Consider the following 25,487-nt stretch of genomic DNA (forward strand, 5'->3'; position numbering starts at 1 on the left):
TAGGCAACACTGTGGCGATGCTGGCGCCCAGCTCGATGCAGCCACCAGTGTGTTTCAGCATAATACCCAACAAGGTGCCCTGCAGCTCATGGCGTAAGCTATTAACAAGCAGGCCACTAACTAACTAACCAGGCCGCCATGTTTCAGGTCGGCCGAGCCGTAACAAGCGGACCCCTAACAACTCCTTCTCCCCATCTTACACGGGGAGGTAACAATCGCCCTCCAACCGCAGCTAGACGCGGTGCAAGCAGCCCGGCTAAGCGGGGAGTGAAGCTAGCAATGATATCACACTAGTGAACCCCACGTGTGAGCGGCTAGAACTAGTAGCACTAACAATAAGTCACCAGAGCTAACTAACTCAACGGGTGGCAGTCTTAGCAGCCCATATATAGCCGAAGCAACAGTGGGGTTAGTAATAGTACAAGCTAGCAGAGGAGTGATGTCCACCCTAGTTTTTTTGCGCTAACTAACCCTTATAGCTGCGTACACAATATAACACAGATGACAACATCTGGCACCAGGCCGCACCGCACTGAGCCCGGTCTAAGCGGCTCTGTCCTTTCCATAATGAAGCTAGGTTGGGAGGACACAACCTAGGCAGCGGGAAGGAACTAGCACACCTTTGACAGAAGCGGGGGCCGGCGAGTGCATGCTCAGCGTGCTCAGGCCCCAAGCAACATGCATGATATGCGGATAGTCTGTCACCCTCCTGGCCTGACACCGAGTGCACTGGCGAGGGGGCCCGTCCCTGTCCATAGCTTAGAGAGGCGGGTTCGCAAACACAGCCTGACTAGCAACAGGAGAAAGGAAAAAACTCGCTAACCCATCTGGGAAGCGACCGAGGCAAGCCGCAAGCAAGCCGACTAACGGTGCCCAAGCAACAGCTAGCAAGCCTAGCGTAATGTCAGCTAACCTAAGCTTAATGGTGCACACAAGCAACAGTTACAGTAAGCATAACAATTCTACCCCGATTAACAAGGGGAGCTTGGGCTAAGGAAAGAAATCCTCAGGGACTTCTACAGAGGCACCATTGAAAGCCTGCTGACTGGCTGCTTCACCGCCTGGTACGGGAACTGTACCACCATGGACCGCAGGGCGCTACGGAGGGTGAGGCGCGCGGCCCAGCACGTAACAGGAGACGAGTTGCCAGAACTGCACGAACTGTATAACCAGCGGTGCCTCAGGAGGTCCCTGAAGATCATCAAAGACACAAACCATCCCCACAACAGCCTGTTCTCCCTGCTACCCTCAGGGAGGAGATACAGGGTTCCAAAAGCACGCACAAATCGCTTGAGGAACAGTTTCTTCCCGCAGGCCACGAGACTCCTTAACATACACAAATAGTGTAGTAGCCGTACCGTACCGTACTGCAGCTGCTACCATTATGTATGCCTAATGTTTAATTGTATGTCTAACAAGGTACATGCTATTTGCACCTGTATGTCAATTACGTCGAATTTAAAATGTCTGAACACGTCTAACGTATGCACAATGCCTAATGTTTAATTGTATGTTTAATAAGGTACATGCTATTTGCACTGTATGTCAAATACGTCGAATTAAAATGTCCGAACACGTCTAACGTATGCACATGACATGTGCACCTATGTGCAATGAATATGCCACTGACTTGTCTTATCGCTATTCTGCCTCATTGCCTATTGCTGCTTAGTATTGCTTATTGATGCCTATTTCTTATTGCCTATTGCTCATTGCTTGTTGCCTATTTGTACTATGTCGTAAACGGAGTCCACAGCACAAGAATTTCACACGTGATACTTGTACCATGGAGTGACAATAAAAATCTTGAATCTTGAATCTTGAATTGAAGCCGCCTCAGCATGGCACTGGCCACACTGACGGAATGGCACGTTCTTGTCCATAGCTCGGCAAGGCGGGTCCGAAGACACAGCCTGACTAGCACAGGGACGAAGAAAGAAGAAGAAGAAAACTGTGAACGAGCCGGCTAACAGCACAGTTAGCAACCTAGCGAATAGCTAGCGAACCACAGCTAATGGTGCACAGCAACAGTTACAATGAGGCTAGCATGCCAATCCTACCCTGTGAGGGGAGCTAGGTAATATCAGGCAAGTTCACTAAAGCCACTTCTTAACATGCAGTGGAATCCGTATTATAACCTGCACCTAGCTGGTTGGCCTGCATGTTAAACAACAATTAGCCGGCCTACGCGCACTCCCGCGACTCCGTATCTTATCTACCTCGACCACCGGTATAAGATCCGCTTCCACGCAATCGTGGCTCATGTTTAACAGCTGGCAGGTCATTATCCGCATATCCGTAGTGGGCAGGTGTGGCTCTTCGTGACTCGACACTTCAGGTTCGCTAGTTTATTAATTAATGAATCGTTCGGGCAATCGCTTATATCAACGAGCAAACTCACGGTTTCCTCAAGTGTTGCAAAAACGGCTTGAATTGTTAAGTGGGGGCTAGAATGACCGTGCTTTCCGAGGTGAGGGCTGGCTTGACTGCAGTTGCAGGCAGCCAGGTCCAGTGCATCAGGAGGGACGCTGCTGCGCTGCTTGCTTGCTCCCATGTCAGAAAAAGCCTAACGTTTGTGGGAGATTCAAGTTGTCGCAGTTAACGCTACGTTGTTATTTCATCAAGGCAATGTCCCGAACATATGGGTTCATGAGTTTCTGCAAATGCAGATAGATAGGCTACAGTAGGAGCATGCATGCATGTTGTCTGTTTCAATAGGCTAACGAAAGCGTCCTTTACCGAGAACGACGTGCCGACCAATTAAATATTCTTGCTGCGAAATCGGCCTCTTAATGACAACACTGGAATAAATAAGATCGACTACGACTATAGAGGCTATAAAGAAAGGACTATAGAGAAATAAATGGATTCAAAACGTTTATTTAGGAAACATAGGCTATCAAACTTTTTTGATAGCCTATGTGGGGAGAAATACATTTAAAACTAGTCAGATATGACTAGTTGCCACTTGTAAAATAAATCACCCACAGTGATTGACGACGGTGCGACCACTATTTTGACCGCCTCATAGCTACAGCTGTTTCCTATCACATTTCTTGTGTTTGATACATGCCACCGGGAGGCATCTCCCCACGAATGGCAGCAGCCCGGTGGTGGCGCGCCAAAATGAGCAGTGCGCCACACTTTCGGCAAAAGTGTGGGTCCGCCAAATCGCGCTCGGCATGCTCCGGCCCCAGACAGAACATGCACAGATCGTGCGAGTCATCGGTAGCCATCTCAGCACTGCATCGGCTGCACTGACGGAATGGCGTGTTTGCGTCCATAGCTGGGCAAGACAGGGCCGTGGCCACAGCCTGGCCAGCGAGGCGAAAGAAAAAAGCTGTGAAGGATTTTCGGCTAAATCCTAGAAACAGGCTAACAAGCTATGGTGCAAGCAACAGTAGAAGCTAGTGCTAGGCAGGCAGCTAAGCTAGCTAGTACATGTACATGCTAGGCCTCATGTGCTCGAACTCTTCAATAGCTCCCTGTTTTCTGGCTGTGTCCCAGACTATTTTAAAACTGCTTCTGTACAGCCAATATTGAAAAAACCTGGGCTTGATCCTACTCTCTTAGATAAGATTAGACGCCCAATCTCTAAACTGCCTTTTATATCTAAGGTCCTTGAAAAAATAGTGTCTAAGCAACTCCTTGTGGCTATCATCAATAATGGTATTTTTGAAAAGTTTCAGTCTGGCTTTCGGCAGCACCACAGTACAGAGTCAGCCCTGTTAAAAGTCACAAATGACCTGTTAATGAATGCTGATGCTGGGTTGTGCTCTATTCTTGTGCTGCTCGACTTAAGTGCTGCTTTTGACACTATTGACCATGCCATCCTCCTAGACAGACTGAGTGGGTCTATCAGGTATGGCCTTAGACTGGTTTGCTTCCTATCTGTCCAACAGAAGGTCAAATGTTTCTATTAATAACTTAACTTATCTTCCTCCTTCTGCCATACTAAATTTGGGGTGCCTCAACGGTCGATACTTGGGGCTATCCTGTTCGATCTATATACTGTATGCTTCCTTTGGGCGATATCATCCGCAGGCATGGTATCTCTTTCCACTGTTAGGCAGATGATACTCAGCTGTATTTTCCGATTAAGCCATCTGACCCTGGTATGTTGAGTTCCCTACTGGAATATCTGACACAAAAAACAAATTTTCTCCAGCTCAACTCCAATAAAACGGAAATATTACTGATCGGGCCCCAACACATCACCAACCAATTACTGCCCTCTATTGGTCAACAATGTCAGGGTTGGTGTCGGAAGACATGTGGATCTATTCGCGGGTAGATGATGGTCAAGACACTCTTGGTAACTGAAGTCTCGATGAGTAGGGAAGTTGTGGAACTTGATAGCTGGGTCTGCAAGGTTCAAGGTTGGGAATGGTTGCAGAGGTTGACGTGATATTAGTTTATGAACCACTACTGAGGACCTGCAGGAACAGGCCTTTATAGATCCCGAATAACACATCACCTGTGTTATGACATCACCAGCGAGGCCATTCGAAAGGCATGACTGAGACACCTATGAATCATGACATCATCACCGTCTGCGACATCATCAGTGATCGATGACATCATAGTAGGAATGACGACATCATAGTAGGCATGATGACATCACAGTAGGAATGATGACATCATCCTAACAGTACCCTCCCCTCAACGGACGCCACCTGGCGTCCAATGAGGCCATCAAGGTTGGCATCTGGAGAACAGAAAATCCGCAGGTTCTGGTGGAGGGGCTCCTCAGCAGGAGATTAGATGCAGGTGGTTAGACCCCCAAAGGGGGGACCAGACAGTGGAGGTGCTCTTCAGCAGGTGGTTAGATGCGGGTGGTTAGACCCCAAAGGGGGTGTAGGAGAGGTGCTCTTCAGCAGGTGGTTAGATGCAGGTGGTCAGACCCCAAAGGGGGTGTAGGAGAGTGAGGTGCTCTTCAGCAGGTGGTTAGATGCAGGTGGTTAGGCCCCAAAGGGGGTGTAGGACAGTGAGGTGCTCTTCAGCAGGTGGTTAGATGCAGGTGGTCAGACCCCAAAGGGGGTGTCAGACAGTGGAGGTGCTCCTCCCTAATACTGGATATCGAAGCCATAGATAGACCGACACGTAGACAGAAATTCTACAGGCTCCGGTGGATCCTCTGTAGTCGGCCATCCCCCGGGGCACGATCCAAACATGGGAGGCTGGAGACCATCAAAAGGGTCAATGTCACGGTCCGGCGGCCCCCACCAAGAACTGTGCCTCTGACGCAACACTTCAAACTCTGCGGGCTCCGAAGGTGGAGTCTCAGAGGATGCTCCAAACTTGGAAGGAGCCAAAGGGACTGCAGGGGGGGGTGTCGCAAGCTCAGAGAGCGGGGCTCCAGAAGGCTCCGCACAATCCAAAGGCTGAGCCCCAACCAATGCCGCCGTCTCCGAAGGCAGAGCCACAGGGGGCTCTGACTCAGCGAGGCCTGCCCTCCCGACCTGTAGTTTGGGCAGGACACCCACCGTCTCCTTCTTCGAATGCCTCTTCTTTGCTCCTGACCGAAGGCTGACGACACGACGGGGACCTCCCAGCATCAAGCTGGAACCTACGTGTGGGTCAAGAACTGGAATTGGCTGCTGCTGAGGTACGGGTTCAGACTCGGCGAGGGGAAGGTCCACAGGTTGTGCCTCAGGGCCAGCAGACTCGGAGGCCCCCTGCGGGGGGACGGAGCTGATCTGCAGGCAGTGATTGAACTTCTCAATGAGACGATCAACAGTCCTCTCCAACTCCTTAACCCTCTTGGAGACACACTGCCACTCCTGGGTCCTGCAGGGAACGCTGCCAAACCGTACGGGCCTCGGGGCTGGACTCGTAGAGTCTTGATCCACTGAGAGTCCCACGGACCGGCGAGCGGTGGGCCCACTTACTGGACGCCGGGAGCAGGAGGAGAGGTAATGCCCGGCTCGACCACAGTACAGGCAGCTCCGGGTGTCCAAACGGCGCTGCCTCTCCTCTGGTGTGATGCGAACCCTGCCGGTCAGATCACGGTACAGATGGCTGCTGGGACTCAAATGTGGCTGCCCCTGCTCTGGGATGACGCGAACTCCCCCCCAGAGTATGCGCTTAGGAGCTGGAGGCGGCCGAGAGGCAGGGCTAGAAGCAACGGCCACTGTAGCTGGGGGGGTAGCAGGTCTGGAAACCTCCGGGACGACAGTGCCCTCGGAAGCTGGGGCAGGAGGAGCGGAAGGCTGCGGAATGACACCCTCAGGAGGGTTTAGTCCGTCGAGACGATCTAGCCGGTTAACCAGGAGGGCGTACCGATCCTCGGCCTTGGAAGCCAGAGCCTGGATTGCTTCTTCCTGGTGGGCAATCAGGCGCTTAAGTATTATCGGCAAGTCTCCGAACGTGATAGGACGAGTGGAGATATCAGGATGAGTGGAGATATCCAGCTGACCGCCTGGTGGGTCAGCTGAAGCGACCGGCCGGGTAACTGGCCTCTCGGGAGCTTCCTCCTTGATTGGGGTACCCGCTAAATCCATTTCCGAGTGGTTCAGGGTTGGTGTCGGAAGACATGTGGATCTATTCGCGGGTAGTTGATGGTCAAGACACTCTTGGTAACTGAAGTCTCGATGAGTAGGGAAGTTGTGGAACTTGATAGCTGGGTCTGCAAGGTTCGAGGTTGGGAACGGTTGCAGAGGTTGACGTGATATTAGTTTATGAACCACTACTGAGGACCTTCAGGAACAGGCCTTTATAGATCCCGAATATGACATCACCTGTGTTATGACATCACCAGCGAGGCCATTCGAAAGGCATGACTGAGACACCTATGAATCATGACATCATCACCGTCTGCGACATCATCAGTGATCGATGACATCATAGTAGGAATGACGACATCATAGTAGGCATGATGACATCACAGTAGGAATGATGACATCATCCTAACAAACAATGTCAAATGTGTTGTAAAAAATCTGGGTTTACTGTTTGATAGAAAGCTTTGTTTTGAGCAACATATAACCAAACTTGTGCAATCGTGTTTTTACCAGCTCAGAAACATTGCGAAGATCCGTCCTATTTTAAACTCTCGTGATACCGAGATCATTATTCATGCTTTTATTTCCTCACGCCTCGATAATTGCAATAGCCTCTTCTCCAGCCTCAACCACAAATCTCTAAAACGCTTACAGACCGTACAAAACTCAGCTGCCAGACTTTTAACCAGAACAAAGAAGTATGACCACATTACTCCTGTTTTGGCTTCCCTACACTGGCTCCCTGTCTGTTTTAGAATTGATCTTAAGATTTTACTGTTCACTTTTAAGGCTCACAATGGCCTGGCCCCAGAATATATTCAAGACCTCGACCTGGGGCTAGTTTCCTATAGACCTATACACAGATGGTCATTTTGCATCCTTTGATTTTGCTGAGCCCTCCTCACTCCAGACATCTTATTTCTAGATTTGTATGTCTGATTGATGGCTGCACCATGGCCTCTACTGAGAGGATTAGAGAAGCGTGGCAGGGGGAACTTGGTATTGAATTATCTGACATTATATGGGAAAGGAGTTTGTCTGTGGTACAACTCTGCTCAGTCAGTAGTAGACACCAGCTGATTAAATTTAAAGTTGCTCATTGTCTTCACTATTGTAAGCACAAGTTGCACAAGTTAGGGTTAGGGTTCTTCCCCTCTGTCTCACCACTGTGTGACAGGTGTCAGAGGGCACTCTGTCTCATGCCTTCTGGTTCTGCCCTTCACTGTCGGCATTCTGGGCCAAAATATTTGACTGGTAGTCTAAGGCCTACAAAATTACCCTTCAGCCGGGGGCAGAACTCGCCATCTTCGGCTGCTCTGAGACCTCTCTGGACTTCCCCACAGCTGTGCAAAAGTATCTGACACTGAAGACAACTGTTGCCAACCTACTGTCAACACAAAAATTGGTTTATCTCAAGAACCATTCCTCAGATGTTGTGCATTTCGGCATAATGCCACCTACCGATACCTTACACACACAACACAATACCAGCAAACTAGATTATCAGGCTGCTATGTGGCCTGATAATCTACTATGTTATATATCCTATAATAAAATTGCCTAGGTGGATGGGCGGGTGTGCGGTCTGTCAGTCACGATTTGATTTAGTTTTGTGTCACAAAGTGACAGGCGATGTCACTTTGTTCAGTGCCAAAAAAAAAAAAACTTGTTAACTCATTCAGGGCCAATGACGTCTTTGACGTGTTATCAGGAATAGCCCAGAGGGCCAATGACGTGTTTGACGTGTTTTGGTTTTTATTACTGCAGCGCGTAGTTCAAACACTTCCTCAGCCTGTGACATAGTATCAGGTCCCTAGCATCTAAGACAACACGTGAACAAACACATACCGCAGCTGTTGTTTTGAAATTGAGCAAGAGGAAAAGCAGAAAACGGATAAACGCTTCCTTGTGCACTATGTGCAGACAGGAGAAACGCCATTGAAACGCCCCTCGGCGCGCTGCAGGAGCTGGTCGCTTTCCTGTGTGCCAGCCGGGAGAAAACGGGAGAAAGTAATCCAGAGATGCGTTTGATCATCGGAGGAATGAGGAAATGATCGATCAGAGGGCGGTGAGGACGTGTTGAATAGCCGAGGGGAAAACGGGAACGATCAAATATCAGGGAGGATAGGACAGGGAGACATGGACGAGGACGGGTGGACCAGAACAAAACAAAATAAACACACGAACAGCTAACAAGCCAGAAGCGGCAGTCACAGCAGCCCGCTGTCCGTTCTCAAGAGCTATTCAGTTGGTTCATGAAATCGCTGGGCTGCGTGCCCTCCAGTGTTGCTCCTGGCCAATCCCGGCGCCACAGGGCGTGGTTATTGCTTATCCTATGTGGGGTTAGAAATCACGCAACGAAGGGGGATCGTGTGTGTGTGTGTGTGTGTGTGTGTGTGTGTGTGTGTGTGTGTGTCTGTCTGTCTGTCTGTCTGTCGGTGTGTCTGTCTGTCTGTCTGTCTGTCTGTCTGTCTGTCTGTGTGTCTGTCTGCACACTCACTCACACTGCTGTATTGTTGAATGTAAAAAAAAAGCACTTCATGTGTATATATATATATATATATATATTTTTTTTTTCATTTGTGTCATAACGAATAGTATTTACATGTCTGATGTCAATACAATTCAAAATAAAAGAATTGAGAGCGAGTTCTGCTTGAGAATGTGTATTTTACAGAAATTGCCTTTTCTCCTGTTTGTCATCTCAGAGAGACCTTTTGGGTGAAAACAGGGTGTATATAAATGGATATAAGTAGAGTACAGAACATGCTAAAAGCTCACTTTTTTTTCCCTGGTGAACCCAGAGACGTACATCTTCATTTTGAGGTATTGCAAATCACTCTGGTGCTAATAGATAATTTACTGTGGGTCTTGAAAGATGACCAACAATTATGAAAATCTTTGGCCTGTGCTAAATATTGGCAGTCCTAAATTGGCCATGAATGAGTTAAGACACCACCTACGATGTCAGTGATGTCAGAAACACTGTGACATAATCCCCGAATCACCAAATGAGCAATTGGACAAAGTGGCGGCTGGGTAGGTGTGGTAGGCTGGGTATATGTTTCATGTATCTGGTTTGTGCACATACAGATATGGTCTCACACAGTTCGCAGAACGTACGTGCTAGTCTTTGCAGTGTGTTCAAGTGCAAATTTTGGGCCGTGATGCAGGAGACGTGAGGTTATGCAACAGTCGCCTATAGGTCCACAAATTTCACATATATTTGTAAGCCCCGCCAGCACCACACAGCTTCCGGCTCGCTGGTTACTCACTTGCTGTAATTCACCAGCGCATCCCAGTGGGGCGGTGCTTATAGCAAAAGTTTTGTCTAAAACTATTAATATTGAACATTTCACATGTCAAATTTGCACTATTCAACACTGCACTTTCTCAGGGTCCCAGAAACACACTCGTCAAGTTTGAAGGTGATCGGACGAACGTTCTCGAGATGTGTGATAAACAGAGAACATACCGACGGTCATGCATTTATTAGGGAGATATACACTTACACTTCCTCACCCCTGGTTTCAACCGCTGCACTCCACCATGGTCCACACTGTGGGGAAAACAAAGTCAGACCAGAATATTATATTTGATGACAGAACAAAAGCTTCCCTCTGAAGGGTTTTCCATATATTCTGGACCGTTCGTTATTTATGGAGGGGGTCACTGGAGGAAATAGGGGAGGGTGGTGCTTTTTAAAATTTAGTCTCCGGGAGGGTACACTGTTATTAGCTTGAGTCCAGAGGAGGGTCATACAAATTTGAATGGATCAAATATATATTTCTTATTTTTTATTTTATGTTTATTTATTTTTGCTTTTCAGAATTCAGAAACTATACCCAACAACACCCCTTCTGGTGAAACTTTTTGCTATGATCCGGTGTATCTTTCTCATGGGGAAAAAAAAGACTCAAAGCCATCCAGTAGCCTATAAGTGACAGCTGGGTGAGAGAGAGGGAGAGAAACACAGGGCAAAGCACCCCAAATTCATTTATAATAAAACTGTACAAAGCACATCATTGTTAATACCTACATATTGTTTCGATGCATGAGGTTAAAGCATGTTGGGTTTGTCTAATTAATGCTCATACCTCAATGTAATTTCCAAGAAATAAAAACAAACACCTGAATATATTATGTCAGGGGAAAAGTGGAGGAGTGCAGAAACGCCTGTTGGATGAGCGGTGGATGGTGACAGTATCAAATCAATTGGCAACTTTGATGATAGTTTATCTGTGCGTTGAACCCATGGTCTCCTCCTGTGCGTGATTATGCAGCAGTTCAGCTAACCTAATCCAGCGAGTTTTATCTCCATTTACAGCCCCTGAATAACACGCTACAAGCCGAGAATATGAAATTGTATATTGCTGTAACGCTCATTAACAGTGTGTCAGAATACATTCACCTCAGCAACGAACGCATATGTAGCCTACCAGTGGCCAATAACAATGCCAAGTTCAAAAAATAATCTATGGTACTATTTAGTGGAGAAAACAAAACAAATGAAAAATCTGAGATGGAGAGGTTGTTTTGTTGTGGATGCGCATTGCATGGAGAGCTGCACTGGCTGCCTTGACCGAAATAGAGGTAAGATTGCTTCTGTGTTAAGATGTAAAACTTTACTCTGCGCTCAAATTGGCCATACTGGTGATAGCCTAATTGTAATAATTTTGAGCTCAATATGCATCCTAGTTTAATATTTTATTTCATAGCCAGATGTGGCCTTTTCTTATGTCATAGTGCATATCGAGCACTTTATGTGCTTTCTCTTCTCTCTAATGTTGTCCCATGCGTGATGCCTTCGTGCTGCCTAGGATTTTATAGACACTGAGCATTGTTTCACAAGCGAAAACAGTATAACATTTGTTCGGGGAGGGTAAATCATATTTTGTTGCAATCACTTGTGGAGGGTCAAGGGAAATATATATTTTGGTCATAGAAGGGTCACAGCTTTTTATTTCAGAGTGCTCCAAAACCCTCCTTCTAAATAACGATTGATCCCTTAATCATATCGACCATTAAACATGAATCGATACTCCTCAGCTTCACAGTGTGACAGAGAAAATGTGTGTGACTCTCAGCCATCTTAGGTATGGACATTGCCTCTGTCCATACCTGAGAGAGTCCAGTCTCCAGTATGGATCCTCCAATCCAGCAGAGAGCAGCTCCACTCCTGAGGCTCCTGGATGATTGTAGCTCAGGTCCAGCTCTCTCAGATGGGAGGGGTTGGAGCTCAGAGCGGAGGCCAGAGAAGCACAGCCTTCCTCTGTGAGCTGACAGCCTGACAGCCTGCACACACACACAAACACATACATGCACACACAGACACACACATCAAGCCATGCCAGATTGTATTAGTAACATACTGTGAAATTAGTTGTGATAATATCATCAAATTCTAGAAAACGGTTACTGCCTCATACAGTTGGCTGGTCAGCTCTGTGGTTATTTGCTCCAGTTTGAAAGTTCCCTATACTCACCATGGGCGTTGTTAGGCCTGGGCTTTCGGGGCTATAGCCTCGGATCTTTTATGATCTCAAATATGTATTTTTCTTTTCTTTTTCTGTTTTTTTTACAAAAATGAGAATAGCTGCCCCCCCTCTAGGGCCTCTCATTCATGATTTAAAGCCCTAAAAATAATAATAATGGTATTAGTGATCAGAAATGCATCCAACATACTTCCTTCTCTGTGTGCAAGTTACATAGAGAAGGAGTCACTCTCATCACAGCATTCGAATTTGGCATTGGGGCTAGACTTTCAGGGCATTTCTATTGAAAGTCCCTCTATAAACCATCATGTGGTGTTTCACCTTTGATTGAAAAATGCTTCCACATTGCAAAATGTGAACGCTGTCATGGTAGTGATGTCTTATGCTTCTTTGTAGTTCCTTGTCTGTACAAGTGCGCGCCTTGCAGCTTCCTGCAGCGTGCTGCAGAAGAATTTCTTTGTTTTTGTTTAAACAAAATGGACAAGAAAGTTTTTAGTTAAAACTTCAAGCCAGCAAGGCCACCATCATTGTCAAGAAAGTGCTGCAGTAGCGGACCTTGTAGAACCAGAACCTACAGACGATGCTACAGCAGCTAACCAACAGACCGGTGCGGGTAGCTTAACCTAGATGCGGTGGTGTCTGAATGAGTACACTATTTTCATGTTACTGTATTTATCGTTTCTGCTGTTCAGTGGTCAGTCAGTGTTGTTGGACAAGCATAGGGCCTAGAATGCAGCTGTTGTTTTTTCATGCTGTTTTTATGCCTTGTGCAAAATGCAGTTGTTGTGTTTTCGTCTTCGGCAGACACGTTTTATCGACTTTACTTGAGGCGCATTATAGACGCATGATTATGACGTCATTCACTTGTAAACAGAAACAATAATGTAGGCAATACACTACATCTCCTCTCCGCTTAGACAGAAAAGTACTACTAAAAAAATAAAAATAAACAGTATGTACGTCTTTTATTCCAGTCTCTGCTTTTTTTTTTACACGTTAACTATATACAGGCCACACAGCTATTATTACTACTATTATTTGCCAATTATGTTTTCTTCACAAATCAAGGTGCTGTGGTAGCTTATGTGCTCGAGTAGGCTAAGATCTTTCTTTATCAGGCGGAACTGCCTGGACAGGTTTGAGAGTTGCAGTAGAGGTGGAGATGCAACCTCTGGTTCCTCAGTCACATCTGCTGCAGCCGATGGGGGTACAGATGGCACGGCAGGTGCTGTACCAACCTGGCACCTCTTCTGAGGTGCAGCTCCAGATCTTCTCAACTGGTCAATATGATGTCTCCACATGACTCCAGGAGTAGTCTCTACTGTATAGGAGAGAGGTCCAGTCTGCTCTTTAACTTAACTAGCAGCTATCCATTTGCATTATCCTCTGTAATCTCTGGCGAGCAGTCTCTCCTGCCTCCAGTTCCCGAGGCATCCCTTGATCCTGACATTGCTGCATGTTTCTCCTGTACACTCCTACGAAGGTTTGGTCTCAACAAATCCAGTCGAGAACGCAAGGAACATCCCAGAAACAGCACAGCAGGGGTCTGTGAACCTCTCAGCTAAGCCATTTGTGTCTGAACCCCATTGTACTTGAGAAATGTTCCAAACGCCTATGAAGTAAACTGTGGCCCATTGTCACTGACTAGCTGCTCTGGGACCCTAGTCCTGGAAAACAGTTCTCTCAGTACCTGAATGGTGTGAGCTGATGTGGTGGAGCTCATGGTGAATACCTCTGGCCATTTTGAACATGCATCAACCACCACCAGGAAGGTTGTATTCATGAAAGGTCCTGCAAAACCAACATGAATCCTCTGCCATGGCTTTGCTGGCCATTCCCAGGGATGGAGAGGGGCAGCTTTTGGCATCTTTTGCACATGTTCACAACCTGGGCAACGCATGGCGAGCTCCTCAATCTGCTGGTCTAGGTCTGGCCACCAGAGGAAGCTGACTTTTCTGTTAGTCCAGCCATTCTGTGTTGCCCTGTACACCTGAGACAGAGTAGGATCTTGTCTTGTCTCTCGCTGTATCATCTTAGCTGTAACTGGTACATTCTCAATCTGAGAAAGAGTAAACACGTCAAGTGGCGTGTTTTCCTTTATTAACTTCACATTTGTAGAAAGAGGCAAACATGAGAGTCCATCGGCATTAGCATGCTTGTGCGTCCATCGGAACTCGATCTTGTACTTATGTCCTCCAAGGAACAAAGCCCATCTCTGCATTTGCGCAGCTGCTGTGAGTGGAATTCCTTTTTGTGGATTCAAGATAGAAACCCATGGTTGATGGTCTGTGATGAGGGTGAACTCGTTGCCATAGACATACTACTGATTGAAGCGTTTCACTCCCCAAACTAGACTCAATGCCTCCCGATCAATCAGAGCATAATTTCTTTCAGCAGGTGTAAGGGAGCGTGATGCGAAGGCTACTGGGCGTTCACTTCCATCATCCATAACATGTGACATCACAGCACCAATTCCATATGATGAGGCATCGCAAGCCACCCTCACTGGTTTTTGTGGGTCAAAGTGTAGTCTCTTAAAACTGACGAGTTGGCTTCCGCAATTTTCAAATGCTTCCGCCATACCGTCTGTAATACTTGGGGGAGAAGCATGCACCAACCGGAATGGGAAGCAGAAAGGCAGGTCTTCCGCTCATTAGTCCAATCAGAATCCAATATGCCGCATTCGCAGAACTCGGGGCTTCTGCACAATCGTTCCGAGTGGTAAACAAAACAGCCGAATGCTAGCTTGATTGTTGCTGAGCAGAAATGGAAATTAGACTAGCTGTATACTGCTGTAGCTATCGTTAGCTAACGCTGATTAGTATGACAAACGATAAGCTCAGTAACGTTAGCAACTTACCTCATCACTTTCTTTTAACTCTGGAATAAGTGCACGTCTTGCATGAGGTTCCTCCAAGCCGCGGATACATCGTTTACGTCTATCAGGGTCTTCTTTCACTGGTTTCATCGGCGTAGCTTCCATGGTAATTCTGTATATCTAAAGCACTGCTAGCATTAGCAACCTGCATCGGTTTAAGTAATGGCAAAGTGTTCCTATTCCTTCCTGGAATACAGGTGCAGCCTTTCACAGAATTTCGTCTAATTTCTGTTGTGTGGGGAGTTGGATATTAGACTTTATGGTTGTCCAATCAAGGCAGATTCTCCATAGCCAATCACATCCCCAGTGTGCTGGTCCTCCTGTCTTCACCACAGATGTAACTGTTCATCACACAGTTGGTTGTTGTACTGTACATTCACTCATGCCACACCAACAGGCACTATCGGTTCACCCGTGTAGGTTTTAAGGATCTTGTTGGCTTGGCATAACTTCACTTCAATCATGAGAGACTCGTAGGAAAGATTAACATACTTTATTGAACCAATAAACAGTTTAAGCGTGGCGCATGACTCCATGAAATGATGACGCTCCTCTTGATGTGAGGGGGGGGCGTCAGTGCTGTATGGGATAGATAATCCCCCCATGGGGATTACAGGAGCCATGACATTGGTGATGATCAGGGAAGGGGGTGGGGCGAAACTATTGCTCCAGTGATGATGAACAGCCGCTGAGGATGCTGGCAATGGTGACATCATCAGTGATGGTGACATCATCAGTGACGTCACTTGAGCAGGGAGTTACACCCCCAAATGACAGGGGGCATGAACAGCATGGGGTTCATTAAATGATGCTGTAGAAGAGGTCAGTCTTCCATGATTGAAATATAGTCAAGACAACACTTCAATCATGAGAGTCGTAGGAAAGATTATCATACTTTATTTATGAACCAATAAACAGTTTAAGCGTATATGACTGGCATATGACTCCCTGAAATGATGACGCTCCTCTTGATGTGAGAGAAGGGGGGCGTCAGTGCTGTATGGGATAGATAATCCCCCAAAAGATGGACGTTTTAAACTGGGATAAAACATATACCAAAGGGTGTTATGGAGCTCACCGGGGTATGCAATTGTCAGGACGTGGGCTGACAGGGAATGATACAAATGCCAGGATAATGAGTTTGTGAAGATTGTCAGGAAATAAGCTGACTTGACAGAATGAGGTCTGACTGGGGTTTGAGCAAAATGCAGGGATAATGGGTTGAGTAAATTGTCAGGACATGGGCTGACTTGTCAGGGCGTGGGCTGACTGGAATTTTAAGCAAAATGCAGGGATAATGGGTTGTGCAAATTGTCAGAACATGGGCTGACTTGTCAGGGCATGTTGCTGACTGGGGTTTAAGCAAATGCAGGGATAATGGGTTGTGCAATTTGTCAGGACATGGGCTGACTTGACAAGATGTGGGCTGACTGAGGTTTGAGCAAAATGCAGGTATAGTGGGTTGTATAATTTGTCAGGACCGGGGCTGACTGATGTTAAAGCAAATGCAGGGATAAAGGGTTGTGTAAATTGTCGGGACGTGGGCTGACTGAGTTTAAGCAATGGCAAGGATGCTTATGGGGTTAAATGCAAATTGCCCGTGCATGGGCGGACCACCACCAACAAAATGCTTTAATGCTTCCTATAATCATGGAAGGAGGAATCTTTGTGCTGATAATATATGTATAGCAGCTTGCTCTCGATGGATGTAGGATGCATTGGCCGATGTAGACCAGTGCCCAGTTGTTGAAGGGAGGCAACCCCCCAAAAGAAAAAGGTCAGCAATGACCTGCATGTTTGTGGTCGCAATGACCCAGGTCGCAATGACCTGCGTGAGCTTGATGAGACAAATGGCATTGACTAGTGTTTCTTTAATGGAGGGAAAAGAGGTCGGTAGGAATAAGACTGTGTATGCTTGGAATGTTGCCATGTTGAGGGTTGAAAGATTAAATTGTAAGGGCTTCTTGATAGAACACCTGCACGTGGGGATCCTACTGGGCTTGGTCGGAACACCGGGAAGGGCTTAGAATCAAAAGGCCGATTAGAAATCCCTTACATGAGTCCCTGCTGGGGAGTTTGACTATTTCAGGCTCTTTCAGGGCTTATTATATATATATAAAAAATATATATATAAAAAAAAATATATATATATATATATATATATATATATATATATATATATATATATATATATATATATATTTTTTTTTTTTTATGGTATTTTTAACTCATTGAGTGCCATGGACGTCTTTCGACGTCCAATTAAATAGTGACGTAGAGTGCCAAGGACGTCTTTCGACGTCCAATGCGTTTTTTGACGGTGGGACGTTGATCAAAGCCTTCCGCATCTCCTGTACAACTATTGTAGCTATTGGAGGTCTATTTTACAGAACCCTTAGGTGGCGACAGTGCTCTCCAGGTTAACAGAAAGGCAGAGAAAAACAGAGAATAAGTCGTTGGGGAAACGGAAATCGCATCGCATCCGTATGCATCGATATGCATGAAGCGTTTTAACGTTAGATGTGCCTGCAGCAGCCAATCTGCTCCCACAATTGAGCTCCTCCATGTCCGCTGCGACAGCCCATCCGCATGATCAGCCGTGGAGTTGTTATTATTCTCAACTGGAAGCATAGGAGCCGGTGACAAACACACGCGGAACGCTGTAAAAAAGCTGGATGTCGCGCACCCTTCACTGTGCACAGCAAACTCAGCAGAGAGCCACCAGAGACACTCCCATACAAGGAGTGTGCAGTTGAGGGGTGGGAGGGAGGGGGGGGGCACGACGCAGAGCAGCACACAACACCCAGACAGACCCAGACAGCAGGACAGGATTGGCAAACGCAAGACAGAATATCCGATGCCCACCAGCAGCAAATCAAGACCAGCAAGAAGCTGCAACCAGCAGCGCACGCAGGGGCCAGCGTGGTTGCAGCTAAAAATATTATTCTGCCAAACAAAATTCCCTGGCCTTCACTGTTTTATTGAAGGAAATTATTTTTGAGGTGTGACTACATCAGAAAATTAGCTTCAGAGTCAGTGATGTGTTTGAAATGTTTAATTTCACAAAAGGGTCATTATCTCAGCTTCTAGAAAAAAACGGCTCTTTTTGGGTAAATCAAGCTATCTTCTCCGGCTGATAACTAAAGAACGGAAAATTATATCAATACACCTGTTTTTGCTGATGATAGAAAAGAGACTCATCGTTCTTTTTGCGTGTTCAGTGTTTACATAGTAATATCACACAATATTCTGTGGGCCTCGAGAAATCACTGAAAAAAGCTCTGAAACTCTGGCACTGGGAGCGTCCGTTCTCCAAAAGTGGCTGGCACTCAATGAGTTAATATTATTATTATTATTATTATTATTATTATTATTATTATTATTATTATTATTATGTATTTTTTTACCTGGGGGGGAGAGAAATTACGCCTACTTTGACTTCCTGAGAGAGGCCGGACAGTAAAAGGTGAGTGAACACGTGATCAGGGTGATAGGCCAGTTCATGGGCCAGGGCTGGAACATCAATGGTGGATGGATGGGATTTTTTTAATTTGAACACAATTTCTTTTCTTGGGGGAACTGTCCTGGAGGGCGGATCCCGCGCGGGCAGTGTGCAGGAAAAGACAATTTGGATAAGTGCACACGCCTTCATTAAAATTATTGCAAATGGGGCGGCTGTAGCTCAGGAGGTAGAGCGGGTCGTCACTAATCGCCTTGGATGAAAGAGGTCAGTGGTTCGATTCCCGGCCAAGTGTCCTTGGGCAAGATACTGAACCCCAACTTGCTCCTGGTGGTGTGCCAGCACCTTGCGTGGCAGCTTGCCACCATCGGTTAAGTTTCAAGTTTATTAAAGAAAAAAAACATTGTTGCATCACAAGATGAAATGAGATGTTTTTTTACAAGTTAGAAAACAGACAAGAATATATACAGTATAACAATAAAATGCCTACAGTACAGGGAGGAGATAACTAAAAGGATGGACAATGTGAGCACAGCCTGGAAGCTCTTGGTAAGAAGGACTGCTGGTGTCTTTTTGTGTGACTTATTGGCCCTGTGAACAATCTAGTAGTTCTCAGGCCATATTGGTGCTGTGGAGTTTTGAGGGCTCCGAGTAGGGGGTTGGACCCTTCCTCCTCCAGCATCCGCTTGAATTCTCTGGAGGTGGCTTCATCTCTCCGCTCCGCCAGGCTGGGGAACGTTCCACTTGGTAGGCCCATAATACGGCAGCACCTCCGCTGCACACATTCTAGGTCCTGGGTTAGGTTTTTGTTCAGCCCTTTGTTCAGCCCTCCCCAGACCGGTGTATGAATGGGTGAATGTACCTACTGCTTGTAAAGCGCTTTGGATGAAAGCGCTATATAAATGCAGGCCATTTACCATTTACAATGTTTTTAAGTTAAAACAGCCCCAAAATATGGTGAGGATGCAATACTCGCGGGGGAGCATAACTCATCACAACAACGGGCACAAGCGCAGATCAGAGGCGTGCCAAATCATTTATGCACGGCGCAAACGGGATTTGGGCGGTGTTAACCACCAGAATTATTCACAGGTGTGGCCTGGCAATGCCTGGGCGTTACATCAATCAAACCAGATTTCCGTCTTGCAGTCCCTGTAATACAGTTTGCGTGAGGCATGCTGTAATTTTCCCCATGCGTAATTTGGATAGGTGTAGGCCTATTGACTGTATTTTATCCCTATCTCATAATACTTTCATAAGACATCTTCCTGGACTCCTGGTTTCGATTCATTTGGTTTATATATTAGCGGATGAAGAGTGGAAATTCCATTCTCTAACAGTCTAACAGGTACCATCACATCATATACATGTTAAAAACATCTGAGTTTTAATGCAATTCTGGTTATTTTGTTGACGGGTGGGACAATAGAAACGTGTTTGCAGTGGGTAAACGGCGGAGACAAAAGAAAAGATTGGAGGATTTACAGTGGACTCAATTAAAACTCGGTGATATTGAGCTGCCGACCCACCTTGCTGCAAGGAAGCATGACGTGCGACCGTGGCTCTTGCACATGGCATCCCGATGGCACGACGAGTGACTAAGGCACTACCGCCTAGCGGCCGACAACACAGCGTGCGCAAAGGGTGTGCTGGCCAAATCAAAGCTATAGAACCTGACAAAGGTGGTGGGTAGACCATGACAGCATGATCAGCAGGAGACTGCCCACCGGCTTCCCCTCAATCTCCATATGGCAGGCGGAAATCGCGGCCAGATACACCTTGAGGGACTGAGGGGACTGACCCGCCTCATACAGGCTCTGCAGGAAACAGAATGGGCTGAAGGCCACAAGACACCGGTGGGGATAGATGGCATTATACTATCATCAGCAGCGCGCAATTACTTTGTTCTAAGAGCTTTGAAAAGCACCTTAGGCGCTAAAACACTCGCTGCGCTTGATTGCACCATAATCTCCGCGCTGCGCAGCGCAGAAGCGTCATTATGCACGGACGTACCACCCCAGGACATCAAATTCTGCTGCTAAAATTGGGTAACCAGCACCTAATCTCTTCACAACCTAGACACGTCCCTGCTACTCACTGTCTGACAGAATATTAGAAGTCCTTTCTGTTTTTTAAGGTTTCAACAACTGAGGCAGCACTGAGAGGAAATAATGAAATGCACTCATGGAAAGTCATTCACAGGGGCTATATGAAGGGCTAAATGTTGGTATAACACCTGGTTTTAAAAATACATGGATAGAGAAAATCCTCCACAGGTGTTTGTCTGCCGATAGTACGTTAATGTATTCTCCCCTGGTTGCTCCTGCCAGACACTGCAGACAGTGCCTGACCGTGACGTAATGCATAATCCATTCAATGACCCTTGCCAAGAAAGTTTGTAACGCGAATAAAAATAACATGAAAGGGATACGCCAACATCTTCACTTCACTCTGCGTGCATTAGAAAGCACGTTTCACTCCTCAGTCCTCACTGCAAACGTTAGTCAGATAGCACTACAATGGCAGTCTATGGTACCACCGTTCAGTCGCCCAAAATACACATTCTAACAGCGCCAGAAACACTCACATGTACATCTTGTGACTTGTGTACTGACCACGTGATGAAATATAAATCACTCACAAGTTACGGGAAACAGTAATTTTTAAAGTCATTTAGTAAGTATGTATGTAAGTATGTGTGAAGTAGGTGTGCACATTTTCGTTGCAGGGGAACCCTCTTGCTAGCTTTTCTCGCTTTCTCGGATTTACATGCAGTTTGTGACAACAAAGCCTCATGTGTGGTGCACACTGTGTTTTCATATGTTTCTCAGATGATCAGTGCTGGGTTTAAGGGATACTGACCTGAGACTCTCCAGTCTACAGTGTGGACTCTCCAGTCCAGCAGAGAGCAGCTTCACTCCTAGATCTTGCAACTCGTTGTTACTCAGGTCCAGCTCTCTCAGACTAGAGGACTGGGAGCTGAGAACTGAGGCCAGAGCTTCACAGCTTCTCTTTGACAGCTTACAGCCACTCAGTCTGGGGAAGAATTAGCCATGAACAAGAAGTTTGAAAATGTTTTTTCTGTATATTGCATGTATATGCATCTGTATATATTCATATTGAAGACATCAAGTTATGCATGCACCTACAGAGATTTATTGGAGGCTTTGACCAGCGGCAGCAGCCTCAGAAGAGCCTCCTCTGTAGCAGAGTATTTCTTCAGGTCAAACACATCAAGCTCTTCTTCTGATGACAGTAAGATGAAGACCAGAGCTGACCACTGAGCAGGGCATAATCTGGCTGTGGGGAGACTTCCTGAACTCAGGTGCTGTTGGATCACCTCCACTAGAGAATGGTCATTCAGCTCATTCAGACAGTGGAATAGATTGATGGTTCTCTCTGGAGAGGGATTCTCTCCGATCTTCTTCTTGATGTACTGGACTGTTCTCTGATTGGTCTCTGAGCTACTTCCTGTCTGTGTCAGCAGGCCTCTTAGGAGAGTCTGATTGGTCTCTAGCGAAAGACCCAGGAGGAAGCGGAGGAACAAGTCCAGGTGTCCATTTGAACTCTGTAAGGCTTTGTCCACAGCACTCTGGTAGAGGGGCGTCAGTTTAGATTTGTCTCTTGATAGTGTTGGCCACCAGGATGTTGATTCACTTTCTGACAGTAGATTGACACCAGTGTTGATGAAGGACAGAAAGACATAAACTGCAGCCAGAAACTCCTGAATGCTCAGATGGACAAAGCAGAACACCGTGTGCTCGTTCAGCCCACGCTCCTCTTTAAAGATCTCTGTGAACACTCCTGAGTACACTGAGGCTGCTCTGATATCAATGCCACACTGTGTCAGGTCAGCTTCATAGAAGATCAGGTTGCCTCTCTCTAGCTGCTCAAAAGCCAGTTTTCCCAGAGAGAGAATCATCTCCCTGCTCTCTGAATTCCAGATTGGATCTTTGTCAGCTCTCCCATGATACTTGACATCTGCCTGTTTGGACTGAACCAGCAGGAAGTGGATGTACATCTCAGTCAGGGTCTTGGGCATGTCTCTTCTCTCTCTGGATTTAAACACAGACTCCAGAACCTTAGCAGTGATCCAGCAGAAGATGGGGATGTAGCACATGATGTGGAGGCTTCGTGAAGTCTTTATGTGGGAGATGATTCTGCTGGCCTGCTTCTCATCTCTGAATCTCTTCCTGAAGTACACCTCCTTCTGTGAGTCAGTGAAGCCTCTCACCTCTGTTACCATGTCAATGCACTCAGGAGGGATCTGATTGGCTGCTGCCGGTCGCGTGGTCATCCAGAGGCGAGCAGCAGGAAGCAGTTTCCTCTTGATGAGGTTTGTCAGCAGCACGTCCACTGAGGCTGACTCATGAACATCAGTCAGGATCTCGTTGTTCTGGAAGTCTAGAGGAAGTCGACACTCATCCAGACCATCAAAGATGAACACAACCTGGAACTTGTCAAATCTGCAGATTCCTGCGTCTTTGGTATCAGGAAAGAAGTGATGAAGAAGTTCCACCAAACTGTACTTTTTCCCCTCCAGCAGATTCAGCTCTCGGAAAGTGAATGGAAATATGAACTGTATATCATGGTTGGTTTTGTCTTCAGCCCAGTCCAGAGTGAACTTCTGTGTTAAGACTGTTTTCCCAATGCCAGCCACTCCCTTTGTCATCAATGTTCTGGTTGGTTCATCTCTTCCAGGTACAGGTTTAAAGATGTCTTCACTTTTGATTGTTGTTTCCGGTCTCACTCGTTTCCTGGATGCTGCTTCAATCAATCTGACCTCATGTTCATCATTGACCTCTCCACTCCCTCCCTCTGTGAGGTTATGCTCTGTGTAGATCTGATTCAGAAGTGTTGGGTTTCCTGCTTTAGCAATCCCCTCAAACAGACACTGAAACTTCTCCTTCAGATTGGATTTGTGATTACGTTGGCACACTGCAGCAACAGTTTCTGAAAGGACAAATTATGTTGCTGTAAATATGAGAAGTGTAAATATTAATCTGTGAATGCATACTTTTCCTAACGCCATGGCATCTATTCTGCTCATCCCTGGTGGACATGAATAAATCAATGATTTTAGCTGATGATTTATAATTCATGAGGATTGTGCATATTACTTTGCAATCTGGAATTGAATCTATCTTTCTTGAGAAATGTCTATATTTACCTATGTCATATATACCATTTTCCCACCACTTCCCCCCTCCATCATGTTAAAACTGTTAAAGCCTCTTACTGCTGTGCAGAGAGTCAGCCAGCTCCTCCTGCTTCATTCTCCTCAGGAAGAGCAGTGTGATGTTTAGAAAAGCCTCTGTGCTGCTCCTCTGCTCTTCCTCCTCACTGTCCACCTCCGCCTCATACCTCTGACTCTCTAAGTATTCTGGGTAGTCTGAACTCAGAACCCTCTGGAATCTCTTCAGCTCCTTCTTCGCAAAACTGACAATGTTCTCCTCAAGCAGCTGCAACAGAATAAGATTTGAATTAACATTCTGACAAAAAATAATACTGTAATAACATCAGATCCACTGGTCTATGAGTGCAGCTTGAAGACATCATCAACCATCAATTTTTATTTTACCAGGCAAGAAGTTAGTTAACGGATGGCTTTACCGGTAATCAAGCCACTTTGTATCATTAATAATCTCTGTAATATAAGCACACGGGCAGTGTTTACCTCTCCCTGTGTTTTGCTCACGGAGATCTCCCATTTCCTGCCCTGGCAAAGTGCTCCGTTCAGACTTGTTTTACATCAAAACGCGTCACAACGGAGCTGCGGAAGTTCCGCTGGAGATGTGGAATCTGCTCTGAGGGTGGCTGTTATTGTTTATTTTATTTTTTTAAGTATGCACACATCTGCGGAGAATTGCATTGAGAGCCTTAACCATCCTTAATGACTTGCAGCTGGCGGGGGCGAGTTTCTGCAGACAGGAGCAGGAGCATTTTTCTCCGTGAGGAAAACAGAGAGAGAAGATAAAGGCTGCCCATGTGCTTATATTACCGAGATTATTAATGATACAAAGTGGGTTGATTACCGGTAAAGCCATCGTTATAGAACAAATTCTTATCTACAATAACGACCAGGAAGGAGGCAAAAGACCTCCTGATGGAACAGGGTTTGGGGAGAAACCACAGCAGCAGCAACAACAACAACAACAACAACAGACTGTTATAAGACCAGAGCCCTATACTACGAAGCTATCTTAACAGATCCGCGATCTGTCACTTTGATCTGGTTTGACTGAACAGGATCAAAGCTATCTAGTTTAACGATACTACGACGCTGGTTTTCTACTCGATAACTGAAGCTGGATTTATCTGGGATCTGCCTGTGCACGCACACGTTTTTCGCTCGTGCACAGGCGTGCGTCCACGTGAAAGAGGTGTGCTAGCCAATCACATTATGAACAGCTGAGTTGATCCACGGGCAGGCACACCCATTTCCTCATTCAATGAAAGCGCAGTGTGATCAGAGTTTTTAGCGGATATTTAATGTAGCCTATGTCAGAATGAAAATCCGCGTTGGATATAATCTGGTGAAGGACTGTCTAAAGCTGCCGCTTGTATTCACATCAGTCATTTGATTTACTTTGATCAGCGATTTCTGTCTCCTACAGCAGCTTTTAGCGAGTGTAATGTAAATGTGTAATCTGTCTATAAATTTCCACAATCTGTAAGCCTATTTAGACCATAGATTTAGAAATGCATGCTCAATGCATAATGATCTTTATCACTCATTATGTGTGTGGTTGCACTGATCGAATAATTCATATATAAAACAATGATAGCCTAATATAAAAGAGAAAACTGCTGAACTGATTTGAGACGATGCGGGCATAGTTTTCATTGATAAAAACTAGCCTATTTTTGCTCATATATTGGCATACAGCCTACAGGACACAGTTCCAGCTGAAACATGCAAGAGTAGCCTGCATATTTAGTATTGGGGCTATCCCATATTTATCCCATATCTATATGATATGTATAGGCTTTTCTGGCATGTAGGAGAATATCACCCTCACTCCATTTGGGGCTCCGTTTATGATATGCGCTGCGGTGATTAATAGTGATCATATTTCTCCACGCATCGTTCAGCTGTTAAGACATAAAGTGGTAAGTAGGCTTAATTTAATTATGTAGCCTACAGAGCC

At 46.1% G+C, this 25,487-nt stretch overlaps 1 protein-coding gene across 1 annotated transcript in view; it reads right to left on the reverse strand.

Moving 5' to 3' along the window:
* Positions 1 to 25,487, reverse strand: part of LOC310779227 (NLR family CARD domain-containing protein 3-like) — a 75,148-nt gene that overhangs the window by 12,188 nt on the left and 37,473 nt on the right. Inside the window, exons 3-7 of the mRNA XM_083639735.1 lie at positions 23,576 to 23,798; positions 21,486 to 23,289; positions 21,199 to 21,372; positions 11,625 to 11,798; positions 10,016 to 10,062 (exon numbers count right to left, since the gene is read on the reverse strand). Coding sequence (XP_083495861.1) covers positions 10,016 to 10,062; positions 11,625 to 11,798; positions 21,199 to 21,372; positions 21,486 to 23,289; positions 23,576 to 23,798 — 2,422 coding nt within the window. The remainder of the gene's footprint in view (positions 1 to 10,015; positions 10,063 to 11,624; positions 11,799 to 21,198; positions 21,373 to 21,485; positions 23,290 to 23,575; positions 23,799 to 25,487) is intronic.

This window comes from Poromitra crassiceps, assembly GCF_964638095.1.
Source record: "Poromitra crassiceps genome assembly, chromosome: 7".
Classification (NCBI taxonomy): Eukaryota; Metazoa; Chordata; class Actinopteri; order Beryciformes; family Melamphaidae; genus Poromitra; species Poromitra crassiceps.